This window comes from Dicentrarchus labrax, unplaced genomic scaffold (assembly GCF_905237075.1).
Source record: "Dicentrarchus labrax unplaced genomic scaffold, dlabrax2021, whole genome shotgun sequence".
In the NCBI taxonomy this organism is placed as follows: domain Eukaryota; kingdom Metazoa; phylum Chordata; class Actinopteri; family Moronidae; genus Dicentrarchus; species Dicentrarchus labrax.
In genome coordinates, this window is record NW_026136705.1 from 3,807,891 (window position 1) to 3,820,973 (window position 13,083).

The 13,083-nt window shown below is 41.4% G+C and overlaps 1 protein-coding gene across 4 annotated transcripts; it reads left to right on the forward strand.

Annotated features, from left to right (window-relative positions):
- Nucleotides 1-576: 576 nt before the first annotated feature.
- Nucleotides 577-11,898, forward strand: tox4b (TOX high mobility group box family member 4 b). Of its 4 annotated transcripts, none has more exons than XM_051400986.1 (10): nucleotides 577-717; nucleotides 3,974-4,042; nucleotides 5,533-5,583; nucleotides 6,715-7,002; nucleotides 7,089-7,349; nucleotides 7,516-7,836; nucleotides 7,946-8,026; nucleotides 8,399-9,034; nucleotides 9,132-9,286; nucleotides 10,501-11,898. In XM_051400986.1, the coding sequence occupies exons 1-10, from the start codon at nucleotides 712-714 to the stop codon at nucleotides 10,556-10,558; spliced, it is 1,926 nt and encodes a 641-aa protein (XP_051256946.1). In that variant the 5' UTR covers nucleotides 577-711; the 3' UTR covers nucleotides 10,559-11,898. The 4 variants fall into 4 exon arrangements, with proteins under 4 accessions (XP_051256946.1, XP_051256947.1, XP_051256944.1 ...); XM_051400984.1 differs by lacking the exon at nucleotides 577-717 and adding an exon at nucleotides 2,191-3,288; XM_051400987.1 differs by lacking the exon at nucleotides 5,533-5,583.
- Nucleotides 11,899-13,083: the final 1,185 nt, after the last annotated feature.

Below are 13,083 nucleotides of genomic sequence, written 5' to 3' on the forward strand. Positions count from 1 at the left end.
ACCTTGGGCTTTGGAAACTTTTTGACTTTATACACCTAAAGAATCCATACGTTTCTGACAAAAACAACCATTTTAAGAACTTTAACCAAAGAGAACAAAAGGTGGCCTCACTGCTTCTATGTTTTTATTTTAGAAAGTTGTCAATATGTTCTTTGAGTGCTTTTTATTGATTAATCTCTTGGAAAATGCCCTTTTATTTTTTGCATTATTTTTAACCTAAATTAATAATTTAACAAAATTATGTTTTCTTTTTTTTTTCAACTTCTGGTAAATAATGTTTTCCTGAATTTGAACAGCTGCCAATATTTAAAATTACTCTATTTAACTACTTTACTTATTATACTTTTATTTTATGAATGCATATGTTTGAAACTTCTGGCATGACATTTAACTATTTCAAATGAAACTGAGATTAATTTACAGAAAAGGAATACAGAAGGGTTTTTAAAAAGACGACGACAGAAATGTAAAAATGTTTTTTTTTTTTTTAATCTGAAATGTTAAACTTTATATTCACGATTAGAATCACGCAGCAAAAGCGAGATGCCTTTTATTCTGAAAAAAATACGTGATGAGGTCACTTCCACTTGTACGTACAATCCGGAAGCCGGCGCCCGTGTTGTGATAATTTGAGGAAATCAATTCTGGGCGAAGTTCACTTGCAAAAAGTGGGATAAAAACAAAACATTAATCAGATTTTCGGGGGTGAGCATGGAGGTAAGAGTAGCTAGTATCAGAAAACCTTTTGACATAATAAAAAAAATCACCTTTTTTGGGGTTTTTTCTCACGTTTTGATCAACAAACGATCTTTGGTTGTCACAAACACAACGATGGCCTCGTTAACGAGCCTTTTATTGTCTCTCTGTTTAGTTTAACTTCCTCCACCTTTCTTTTTGTGTAGCGGTTAATGTTTACACACCTGTGTTTGTTTGTTTTTGGTGTTAATTTAATAATCCTACGCGGATTTAAAGTGTTTTAAAAGCTAACGCAGGAGGCTGCTTCTAGCGGATTGTGTTGGACCGAACCATTAGCGCAGAACAGGAGGGGGGGACTAAACTGCCAGGTAGTCGGTAAAAGCGAACATTTTGTTAGTTTTTTTAAAACATTTTAACGAGTAGTTAGACGATATAATCTTGTGTTCGCAGTTACACGACATGTCAGACGTTGTATTTAGTTGTTAAACGTTATCGATTATCTTAATTGTCGCGAAATTAAACCCCCGTTTGCCGGTTGGATTAAAGTCGAGGTGATCAGACAGTGACAGGCGGCTTCCTGTCGTTGCTTTCAAAATAAAATCAGGAATCGTCTGGTTACCAAAATAAAATTTAAACATAAATGCAAATTAAATTTTTGTTGTTTATTAAGTTAAAAGCAACACCTGTGGATTTAAAATCATTAAATCAGTAATAACTGTGGACAATAACACAACTGCTGATAAATTATATTAAAGTTGTCTTTAAACAGCAATGTAATTATGAATAATGCACTATAATAAACATTAAATTAAATTATGTGTAGTATGGGTAAGCCCATATTATAAACTCTTTGGCTTACTGCAGTTTCTTTTTACCTACTGGTCAACATTCGTCTGATATCTATAACGAGCCAAAATCGTCCACTAAAGTCGTGTCGATTAGTAATTTGATTGCAACCTCGAGGGAATCACAGTACAGTGTTGTTTAAGGTGGGTCCGACATTATTAACTAATCTTTAGGTGCTGTTTTGTAGAGGAGCCCTGTGTTGTTGTTTTTTTAACGTTTATATTTCTTCCAAGGTGCATTGAGAAAGTAAATAAGATAGTTTTTAAAGGGTAAAAAGCTCCAGCATCTCGTATAAAGAACAACTTAATTGTGAAACCAACTTGGGAGTCTTCCTCCATAATGAGCAAATAGTGAATCTGTTAAATGCTTCATGTTCTTTAATTCAGTGGTGATGATTTAATTGTTGTGACACATATTTTATCACTGTAATTTAGATTTACGCAGCATTGTGATGTTTTTCAATATTTTTGTGTTTTTTTGTTTTTTTACCATAAGAACCACATAACAAGTTAATTATCTGATTTAATTTATTAATACATTTCTATTTATTGAAGTAGAATTTGTACAACAACATGGCGAATAATCCACCATTAGAAGAGGATTATATCTCCATCTCAGTATTATTGCCAGGTAGGTGTTAAGACATTTCCCTCTGTAAATTGGTGCGTAACACTACACATAGAAAAATATAAAAAAAGATATAAATAGAGAGAATAAAAAGAGACAGTATATATACAATATGTACAATATGACTGTTATTATCTAGGGAATGTGCATTAATGTAACTCACAGATTCAGGGTGGGTATAAGAGTCAGAATTTAATTAATTAATTAACCCTTAATAATGAGAGACAACAATAAAGTCTAATAATTTAAAGACACTTGTGTTGTCCTTTCCCCCCCCACCTGTCACATCTGATTTTATTTTGAAACTGGTGTCGCTCCACATCCGGCACCGACCTCGTTTAACTTGACCAACGGCCCTTCCCGTTTAATCCCACCCGCGATCCGGGTACTCGGGATCCATTGAGCAGCCTGGCCCGGGCCAACACGAAGCGACAACGGGGGGGGTGATTCTGTGTGCCTTCGCTCCCTGTCAGACACCTTGAACACGATCACTGGCGGTTTTTATTGTTTGTTTTGTTTTTGTTTACCCCTCCGATACCCCGGTACCCCGGCAGCGACGTCACCAAACCCCGTTAAACGCCGCGTCGGTTAGTTAGCCGTTGGTTCGAATGTCACGTTTGAGGTCCGGCGGACAAACGAGCTGCCGAGTGCTGCAGCCTTGCGTCAAAGCCAGCTAAAGCTACAACCGGGGTTAGGGACAAGTCAGCAATAAAGACCCGGACCCGGACACGTTACCTCGGGTAGCCAGCCAGCCAGACAGACAGCAGGGCGGGTATTTATGGCACGGCTGCTGGCGTTACACACGCTCCGTTTCTAGTCGTTGTGAGCTAATCTGTGGAGAAGCTGTCACTAAATAAAAAATAAAAAAATAAATATATTAAAAATAATAATAACGTTACAGTTTTTGCGCAGGTTCAACGGAGGGGGATTTCGGTTAATTGCGCAACATCTTGAATTGAAGACAGGGTGGGTGGGAGGGTGGGGGGGGACATATGAGGCCCAGTTGAAAAGATGGACCTGAATTTTTATTCGGATTTAACGGACGGTACCGGGCAGCACGACGGCGATCCAGAGTTCTTGGATCCGCAGTCTTTCAATGGATTTGACTCTGACAGCAAGGTGACTTTTATCTCAATGAATGGAGGGGGGGCAAACGTGTTTCACCCCCCCAACACACACACACACACACACACACACACAGACAGGGTGACGTGTTTGCGTAGGTTTTTTTTTTATATTATTGATGTGACTAGGCTCGGTCAGTGAACGCATCTCGGGTGTTTTTCCATATTACCTGGTTGTTTTGAGTTTTACTGAACTTATTGTGGCTCTGCTGCCTCGCTTTGGTTGTCTTGTGTGTCTCGCTGTAGGTCGTTTTTGTTGCAGATGTTTATTTGTCATGCTTTGCTGAAACTTTCTCTCTACATCCTGACAGATAATCTGAAGACAGTCGATTGTTGAGCCTCATTCCCGGGAGCATCAAATACAAACACTTTTTGGGACCCAGCAATCAAAACAAACAAACTAATCTTTCTCTGCTCTGATTGGTTCTTTCCGGTTCAGGCCCGGTGGATTCTCACAAACGCCGCTACGAGCGCAAAAACAAGCCAGAAGACGCTGTTTTTATTCTCTCAGATTATCTCTCTCGTGAACTACTATCAGGATAGAGTGAAAGCTTCGGCAAATACGACATAAAGTTATTTTTTTTACTGCAGCTTTAATTTGAAAATAATGATGAGTAGTATGGGAAAACGTTTAGAAATCCACTCCTAACTTGTGCACCTTTTTATCTTTTGTGTTTCAGTTCCCTGGAGGCAGTGACAACTACCTGACAATTTCCGGGTCCGGCCATCCTTTCCTCTCTTCTTCAGAGGTAGAGGTTTTTTCTTTTACCTCTGGAAAATATGTGGCATTTAATTTCTCCTCTTAACAGGAGGTGTTTATTTCCATGGAGCCCCGCCTCCCAACCCCATCCTCCTCCTGTGGAGATTATACGATGTATACATCACGTCTTACCGTGCGTTGGAGTCACTGAGCTAACGCTGCTTTCATATCGCATCAGAGTTAACGAGGTTTCCAAGTTGTAATTACGACTGGGATCCAATGCGTTCGACTTGACACTTGAAATATGGACGTGTCTGTGAACTAAACCAACGTGGGTTATGTTTCATTGATGATACCTTGCATTTATCACAGCGAACCATAAACATTAAGGAAAGATATCAACACCTGGAGAAGATCTGAAGAAGATCCCAGCTCCCTCAAAGACTCTTTACTAAATTGAAACTCTTATTTCCTAATCCAGAGAAATCCCAGGGTTTTCCCACTTTAAAGCGGATGTGTGTCACTTTGCCTGAAACAAACATCCCCTCTGACGTCTGAATACACTTTTATGAAAAGGCAGAAAAAGAGCGACGGCGTTATCGTTTGTAAATGTGGCTGTTGTTTATTCCCTTCGTTCCCAACCTTTTTTTTGCCTCGAGGCACCTTAAAGCAAAGCAACAGAATATCTACCTGGTACCTCTCATGTGTCAACCGGTTGTGACAGGTTGAACCAAAGATTGATTTCTTCCTTTTTTTAAGATTGTTTTATTTCAATAAATCATAGGGACTAAAAAAAAGGTAGAATTATACAGCAAATTGACATTAAAACGGTGTAAAATTGTAGCTTGCTCAGTTTTTACAATCATAAACAAAATGTAAAAGTTTCATTATTAGATATATTTGTCAATATTTATGTAACATTTCAGTATTTTACAGTTTCACACAGTACGACGTATTTATTTTATATTGTGCCGTACAAGTTGAATGTATGAGTTATGTCATTTCTAGCTCCCTGGATTAGGAAATAAAGTCGTAGTTGTCGTACAAAAAGAGTTAAAAGAGTCTTATACAATTCTGGAAATGCCTTGAAAACGGTGTATGGGTTGTTAAATTACCCCGCAACGCTCACCAGGTGTCGTGTGTTTCAGAAAACGGACGCTTAGCTCTGTGACTCGAATGCAACATTACACATTAGTGGCACAAACTGGGGCCAGTCAGGCTCACGCACCACAGTTTTAAATGAGCTTTAACCACACTACAACTACGCAACTAAACTCAACTATCTCTAACTTAACACTAAATTATATTTTCTAGCATTTCAATCATGTTTATATTTGATCTCCCCCCCCTCAGCTTTTCATAAAGATAAATGATCTTTATGAAATGATCAGGCAGAATAAAGGCCTTTTTGTACTGTATGTATGAACCATTTAATGTCCATGAGTACATATAATAAAAAAAAAACTGCCACATAATATGACCCATGACATTTGTAATCTACTTCAACATGCACTTACTGACATACTCACAATTTTTTAGTGTGCCACTAAACCCATTGACCTCTTCAACCTCGCTGGATCTGCTGGTGGAGTATGAATCATTTATAAATACTTTATATTTCACACCCCTCCTTACTTCAATTCACTTTTTTTTAATTTTTTTTTTTTTTAAGATAACACTGTCACTTTTATGAAACAAGGATGGAAACGAGGAACGGATTTTACTGTGAAGCTGCTGCAGACACAGGATGTCGCACACGTGTCGTAGGCATCGAGTTTCAGGCACGATAAAAGTATATTTATGTATCTCTCGCTGCTGCTGTCATCAGAATAGACTAAAGCGTTAAATATGGAGGGAACTAACTTCACCAACGATGTGGAGTGGATCAGAAATGAAGAACAGCTGCACACTCTGTAAGGTTTTACCCTAACCCCATACCAGTTTAACTCTAATCTAAACCTGAGTGGAGGTTTTGTGTACATACTTACTAGTTAATACAGCAATCATCAGCCTTTTCCTCTATAGGCTGCCTGCTGGGTGTTTTGGTGCAAGACCAATGGGCCAGTATCTGTGATCCTGCATAACCTGTATCACAAAGCCGGTTATCAAGTCAGTTAACTCGGGTTTTTCCTATCTAGCTACGATGTAACGGAGGCAGCGTTCCCTATCGCGACATCGTCACAGCCATGCACGAAGTGCTTGATACGACGTGAGATGATTTTTAGGTTATGGCGACTAGATAATGGAATAAGTAGAAGCTGTAGAAATGTGATAAATAACATCCAAGATTTTAATAGTCACGCTAAAGCGAAGTGTTTGAATTATAGATTTATGGTATAGGTTGGGCCCTGCAGCGTGTGTTGTCATGGTGATCTACCCCGGTAGGAAGCGAGCCAGTAAGCGGTGCCTGAACACAGAAACATTGTAGAGTACTTTAGAGACGTTTCAGTATTCAGAATCTTAAGAAAATCAATCTTTTGCTAAACTTTTTGTCCAAAATACTTCTTTACTACTGTTTACTGTACTTTACTGACTGTAATCTTCTCCCAACTTTATTTTAACTCTCTTTCCTTCCTTTTTCAAATTGTTATTTACTCCTCTCCACCCCAATCTCTTACAAACTTGTTTTCTCTTTTGTCCTCCTCCATCCTCGCTATCCCTTCCTTTCCCCCTTTTTTTCCCTTTCCCGTTCCTCCTCCTCCGGCGCCGTCTGCCCTCCAGACGTTCCACACTCCCAGCCTCGGCGATGAGGAGTTCGAGATACCTCCCATCTCTTTGGATCCGGACTCGGCGCTCACCGTGTCCGATGTGGTGTCCCATTTCGGGGAGCTGTCGGACACCGGCCCCTCCGACAGCGTGGTCGTACCCGGGAACGCCGTGGTCGAAGGGGACGACCCCTCGTTCGCCTCCACTTTCGTCAACGCCCCCTCGCAGGGGCTGGAGCACCTGAGTCTGGGGGTCATCAACCAGTCGGGAGGAAGCGCTTTGTTGGGGTCGTCGCTGGGAATGGTGAGTCCCGGGACATTTTTTAACTGGGATCTCAAAAGTTATCTCAGTTTCATTCGCTCACATTTTCCTGCTCCCGTCTTTTCCAGGACCTCGGTCATCCCATCGGCTCTCAGTTCAGCAGCTCGTCCCCGGTGACCATCGACGTCCCGCTGGGTGACATGAGCCAGGGCCTGCTGGGGTCCAACCAGCTGACCACCATCGACCAGTCGGAGCTCAGCGCTCAACTGGGGCTCGGCTTGGGAGGCGGGAGCATATTGCAACGCCCCCAGTCGCCCGACCACCCTCTGTCGGCCACGGCGTCGCCCACCAGCTCGCTCCAGGATGACGACATGGATGACTTTAGAAGGGTGAGTCTCAAGAGGCCCTGAACATCTACATGAACAGCAGATGATTTAATAAGTCGTAAATATTTAATGTTGTAGAGAAACATTATCCTTTAAAATATTACAGGAAGCTCCAAAACTTAAACTTTAATTCTTGCCTGCGTCGCTCTCTTCCTCCTCTTCCAATCAGAGCGTGCTGGTGGAATCTCCGGTCTCCCTGGCGGTCTCTTCGGGAGTCATCTCTCTCGACCCTTCCCTGTCCGACTCGCCACTTTCCGCCCCCGCCTCCAGCATCTCCCCGGCTGTCGGACGGAGAGGAGGGGCGGGCAGAGGGAAGAAGCCGCCGAGGACGAAAGACCCCAACGAGCCTCATAAACCCGTGTCGGCCTACGCTTTGTTCTTCAGGGACACGCAGGCAGCCATCAAGGGACAAAATCCCAACGCTACATTTGGAGAAGTTTCAAAGATAGTGGCCTCCATGTGGGACAGCCTGGGGGAGGAGCAGAAGCAGGTGAGGAGGAAAACTCCTGCAGTCATTTGGAATAGTTGTAGTGTTTGGCAGTCTCAATATAAACACAATCCCACTGTCTGAGCATAATTCACCTTTTTTTTTATTCCAGGTGTACAAGAGGAAAAACGAAGCGGCCAAGAAGGATTATTTGAAGGCGCTGGCAGAGTACAGAGCCGGCCACATTTCTCAGGTGAGAGCCTGCGATTGATGAGAGATCCTCCATTTGTAAAGCTCGACCGCTGTTGTTCTAACGCCGTATGTAGGTGCATGAAAGTAAAGTCTATAGTATACATATAGTCTAGAAATGTAAAACTGTATTGTACTTATATTAAAAAATACCAAGTTTTCTTATTGCGGAAATGTTTTAATCATCATCATTTATAATGCCCCGTCTTATTTTCTGTTGCTAAACATATTGTATTACTAAGGTTGGTAATAAACCACAGAAACCAGACGGACATCCACATCGGATCAGAACAGCATCAATGAGTGTTTAACTGTATTCTAAATAACATGTTCTCCTCTCGTACGTCTTTATTGTGTCCAACCGTCCTCTCTTCAGGCCCCTATTGAAGTCATGGACACCGCCCCATCGCCCCCACCTCCAGCCCCGGCTCCCGCCGTCGCGGCCTCGTCTGCCACCGCGCTCGCCGCTCGCGCCACCAGGTCACAGCATTACAACCCCGAGGAGAACACCATCACCAACATCTGCACCTCCAACATCATCCTGGACCTGCCCCAGGTCACCACACGCTCCCGCACCGGCGCCATCAAACCCCAACCTCCGCCCGTGACCACCCCACCGAACCCCCCCACCGTCACCAAGATCATCATCAAGCAGACGCCGCTGCCCTCCGGCGGCGTGTCCGTCACGGCGACGACGGCCTCCTCGCCGCGCCAGCCGCCGCCGCTGCAGCAGATGCAGAGCACCCCTCCTCCGCCGCGGCTGCAGCAGATGGTGCATGCCCAGGCTCCGCCCCCTCTGCAGGCCAAACCACGAGGCGCCGCCACGGCTCCGCCTCCGCTGCAGATCAAGGTCGTCCCGTCGTCGCGGCAGTCGGATTCCAGCGCTCCGATCATCGTGACGTCGGGCGGCGAAGCGCCCACGTCGGTGTCCTCTTCTGGTCTGACGGTGGAGGTCGGACAGTCGGCCGACGTGGTGACGGGAGGAGAGGAAGTGGCGGAGGCGGAGGAAGGGGTGAGCTCAGCGACGCAGACTGCGTACTCACTCAGAGCAGACGTTCGATAAATACCTTAAATATAAAATGTCTTGATTGTCTTCTTTCTTGTCTCAGATGGAGGTAGAGGTCAATGTCGCCCACGTCCCGAGTGTGACTCCCGCCGCGAGCCGCAACATCTGCGTGCGTGCCGGCTGCACCAACCCGGCTGTGGAGAGCAAAGACTGGGACAAGGAGTACTGTAGTAATGAGTGTGTCGCCACACACTGCAGGTGGGTACGAAGAAAAAGCAACTTACACACAAAATCTGGATCCTGGAATCTGTGAATTATTTAGTTTTTGGTTGACCACCCCACCGAACCCCCCCACCGTCACCGTCAAAGAGTCAGTTATCAGCTACTGGGTCACTGTAGCAGCGAGTTCCTGTAGTTTGGGGAACTGTTCAGCTTTAAAGGGCTCTAATTACTTTTAGCAGTCTCTAGGTGAAACAGGTGTTTATGAAGCAAGTGATTTTTGGGAGGTTTTGATGTTTGATCCGCTTCATAGTTCATATTTTTATAGTTTATAAGCATTGTTGTCTAATTGGGACTAGCAACCATTATTTTAATTATCAGTTAATCTGCAGATGTGTTTTTAATTAGTCCGTGAAAAGCAGTTACAGTTGTTAGCAGAACATTTTTGCTTTAAAAAAAAATTAAAAAACGTTTAATTGCTGATTTGTTTTCAGTCAGTCGATTAATTAAAAAAAATCTGCTAATTGTTGGAGCTCTAATTACAACGTGAGCTTAGGATATTTGCAAGGTTATTGGTTTACAGTGTTCAGACACAGCTAGTGGGTGTTAACATGCACTCTGGTGTCCTGCAGCCTGTTACAGTTCAAACTTAGTCTAATTAAAACATTAATGATTACTAAGCTGTGATTTATGCTTCACCCACATAAAAGCAGTTGCACCAAGGAAATAAGTTGAAACATAACTCCTTTAAGTAACAACTAAATACTTACACATTCCCCCCTTAAGGTGGTTAAACAGCATTATTTCTTTATTAATTGCAGCCATTTTGCGACACATTCATCGAGTACAGACCTGAAGTTATTGATCTGATGTTTCAATATCGTCCATGGTGATTGGCTACTTGCCTTAAGTATGACTTTACGTCCAAACTAGTTAGGTTATGTCTCAAGTAATCAAGGTGCAATCACTAGTGTCGACTTTACATCCTAACTTAGGAGATAACTCACCCAGTCTTGGTTACTATAATTATTATTATTATTATTTTATTATTATATTAAACATCATATTCTAGTTTCAGAAACTCCTTAATACTGTTATTATCACATATATAAGATTATTTATGTTCCATGTAAAGTTTATGTCCTGAATGTGATCAAAGGATGAGCGTTAAACGAGGATATTAATGTTATTGATAAATGTACTTATTAAAGTATAAAATATGTGACGTGGATTTTTCTTTTCCTCCTCCACAGAGACGTGTTCATGGCCTGGTGCGCCATCCGAGGGCAGAACTCCACCACGGTCACATAAGGGAGTGGGGGGTTAAAGGACACATCTGACGGAGGAGTGTTGCACATAGATGAGAAAAAAAAAAAAGACAAAGAATAACACAGGAAATGCAAATGAACAGAGGAACGACTGAACGAACGAACGAACGATCGGGCTCAGGTTTATCGGCACATAGCGGAACCACAAAGACAAGTCGCAGGAACGTATTTGAAAGTCACTACGATGTACTTTTTCTCTTACTCCTCGGCTTCCTGACGGATAAAACTTTAAAAGAAAGTACGGACGCGTGGATGAATAACGATACTAAGAAAGAAACTAAAGACTTTTTTTTTTCCTTTTTGATCATCTATTGTGAATTTGAATTATGGACTTGGTGATAAAACATAAAAAAAAAAAGGACATTTTATATGGACTTACTGTGTTTTTAATTGTTTTGAAAAGAAAGAAAAAAAGGTTGCAAGAAGGAAATCATGAATCTTGCAGATGAATTCAGTTAATTTTTATTATTAATTTAAAAGAAAGATTCCACTTTATCTGTGTATGCTCTTCCCTTTACTGTTTCATCAACGATCGATTGATGTGAATGAAAATCTGAGAAGTGATTTTTTTGTTTTTAGTTCTTCAACAAAGTGCGGGTGCTTCGGCGTTGGGGGGGTGGAAAGGGGCAACAACCGGGCAAAGCACAAACAGTCTGTAAAGGTAGTTTAAAGTCACACAAGAAGTGTGAAATGTTTGGGAAGAAGCCATTTCGAGACAAAAGGTGGAAATTAATCTGCCAGCAGCCAAATGACGTTTGTTACTTAACAAGGAAGAGGAGGAGGAAGAGGAAGAGGAGGGGAGGGGTCAAAGAAAACTACCATCATGCAAAGGATTTTACTTCAATCTTTGAAAACAGGTGCTAACATTCAGGAAAGAAATATCTCTAAATATCTAATGTTCTCCTGCTGAAATCTCCGGCAACATAAGAGCTTTTTTTTTTTTTAAATATGTGGTGCATATTTCTTTTATTTTACATTTTGTGGTGAAATTTTGGTTTTTGAAGGCGGGTAGGGGCGGGGGAATTAAAGGAACAAACCCCCAAAAAACAATTGGATTTGAAATGGACACACCAGCTCTGACAACACTACTGTAAAAGGGGGACTGGAGAATACAGTATATAAAAGCTTTACTTTTTAACATAACAGTATTTAATTTAATAAATTGCTTTCAGGTCTGTTAAATAATCAAGAAAAGGATGTTTGCTTCTGAAAAAAAAACTGTTCCCAGTCGGATATAATGACGCCGCGATCGGTCTGGTTTATTGTAGATATCCTGGAAATGTTTTTAATGGTGAAATAAAAAATATTTTATGTTTTAATATACACACTTTGGCCTCACAATTACAGCTGGAAGTGACTGATTTTTTTGTTTGATTTAATCTCACGGTTTTTTCTCCATTTTCAGAAAAGGAACAGAATAAATCACATTATTTTTTTATTGTATCCGCGTCTTCGTGATAAAGTTTAAAGAAGAAGACCTCGGTTTTGCTGCTGAATATCAGAAAAATGTGAGTTTTTATTACTTTATTGAGACAAATGAACAAATTCTTTGTACTGTAAAATTAATATATATATATATATATATAAAAGTACAACTCCTACAACGTATATAAGATTTTAAACAAAAGCCTTTGGATTTATAGAAACAAGAGAAATAAGGCTTTTATTCTCTAAATTACTATTTAAGAATAAAAAATGTGTCAAGATTATATAATTCAAATGTATATTATTGTTTAGGAGGATCAATAATACCAAAATAATATTTAAATTTAAAAGTTATTCCCCCCCAAAAAAAAGTCTCACGGGAAGTCAAACGGGAGTTCTTCACGGGATGATCTCATCGCTGCCGTTTTCTATCGCGAGATTTCACGTCACTCGAAGCGTTTGATGACGATGGCGGGAAAACCCACCGTGGCGGGAAAAAGCAGCGTGGTCAACATGAGACAGGGGGTGCTGTTGCGCAGTGCAGCGCCATAAAATTCACCGAAACGCGCCATAAAACCGCGAGAATAACAGAAAGTAACAACAACAACAGAGAAAGGAAAAGAACGGGATTTCACATTTGTGCATTTAATCTTTTTATATATTTATTTAATGTGACAATGAAAGCAATAAGGTTGACGTTATATTGATGTGTGAAGACTCGGAGGGGGAGGGAGAGGAAGAAGGAGAGGAGGGAGGGAGGAGAGGAGGAGGGGGTTGGGGGGGTAATTATAACAGATTGGTGTGTGCGTGGTTGTGAGTGTGGCGAAAAGCCAAAACAACCCTTTATTTTTAATAATTAACGTGTTTTTATTTATTTATTTTAATCGAGTAATTGCTCATTAAAGGGGGGTTGTTGTTGTTGTTGCGTGGTGTGAGTCCTCATTGTATTTGTGGGGGGGAGAAAGAAAAGGGGGGGTCTGTGGGGATATTATAAAAGAAACAGAATCTCGGAGTGGTTTTATTTATTTTTTTTTTTTTGTTCGTGAATCCCCCCCCAAAAAAAAAAAAAAAAAAAAAAACAGG

What these genes read in the sequence shown, in the direction of transcription:
- tox4b (XM_051400984.1), top strand. Translation starts at nt 3,181, where the DNA reads ATGGACCTGAATTTTTATTCGGATTTAACGGACGGTACCGGGCAGCAC. An exon ending in TCGCTGGATCTGCTGGTGGA is followed by an intron (nt 5,584 to 6,714) that starts GTATGAATCATT and finishes TCTGCCCTCCAG; the next exon opens with ACGTTCCACACTCCCAGCCT. An exon ending in GAGCCGGCCACATTTCTCAG is followed by an intron (nt 8,027 to 8,398) that starts GTGAGAGCCTGC and finishes TCCTCTCTTCAG; the next exon opens with GCCCCTATTGAAGTCATGGA.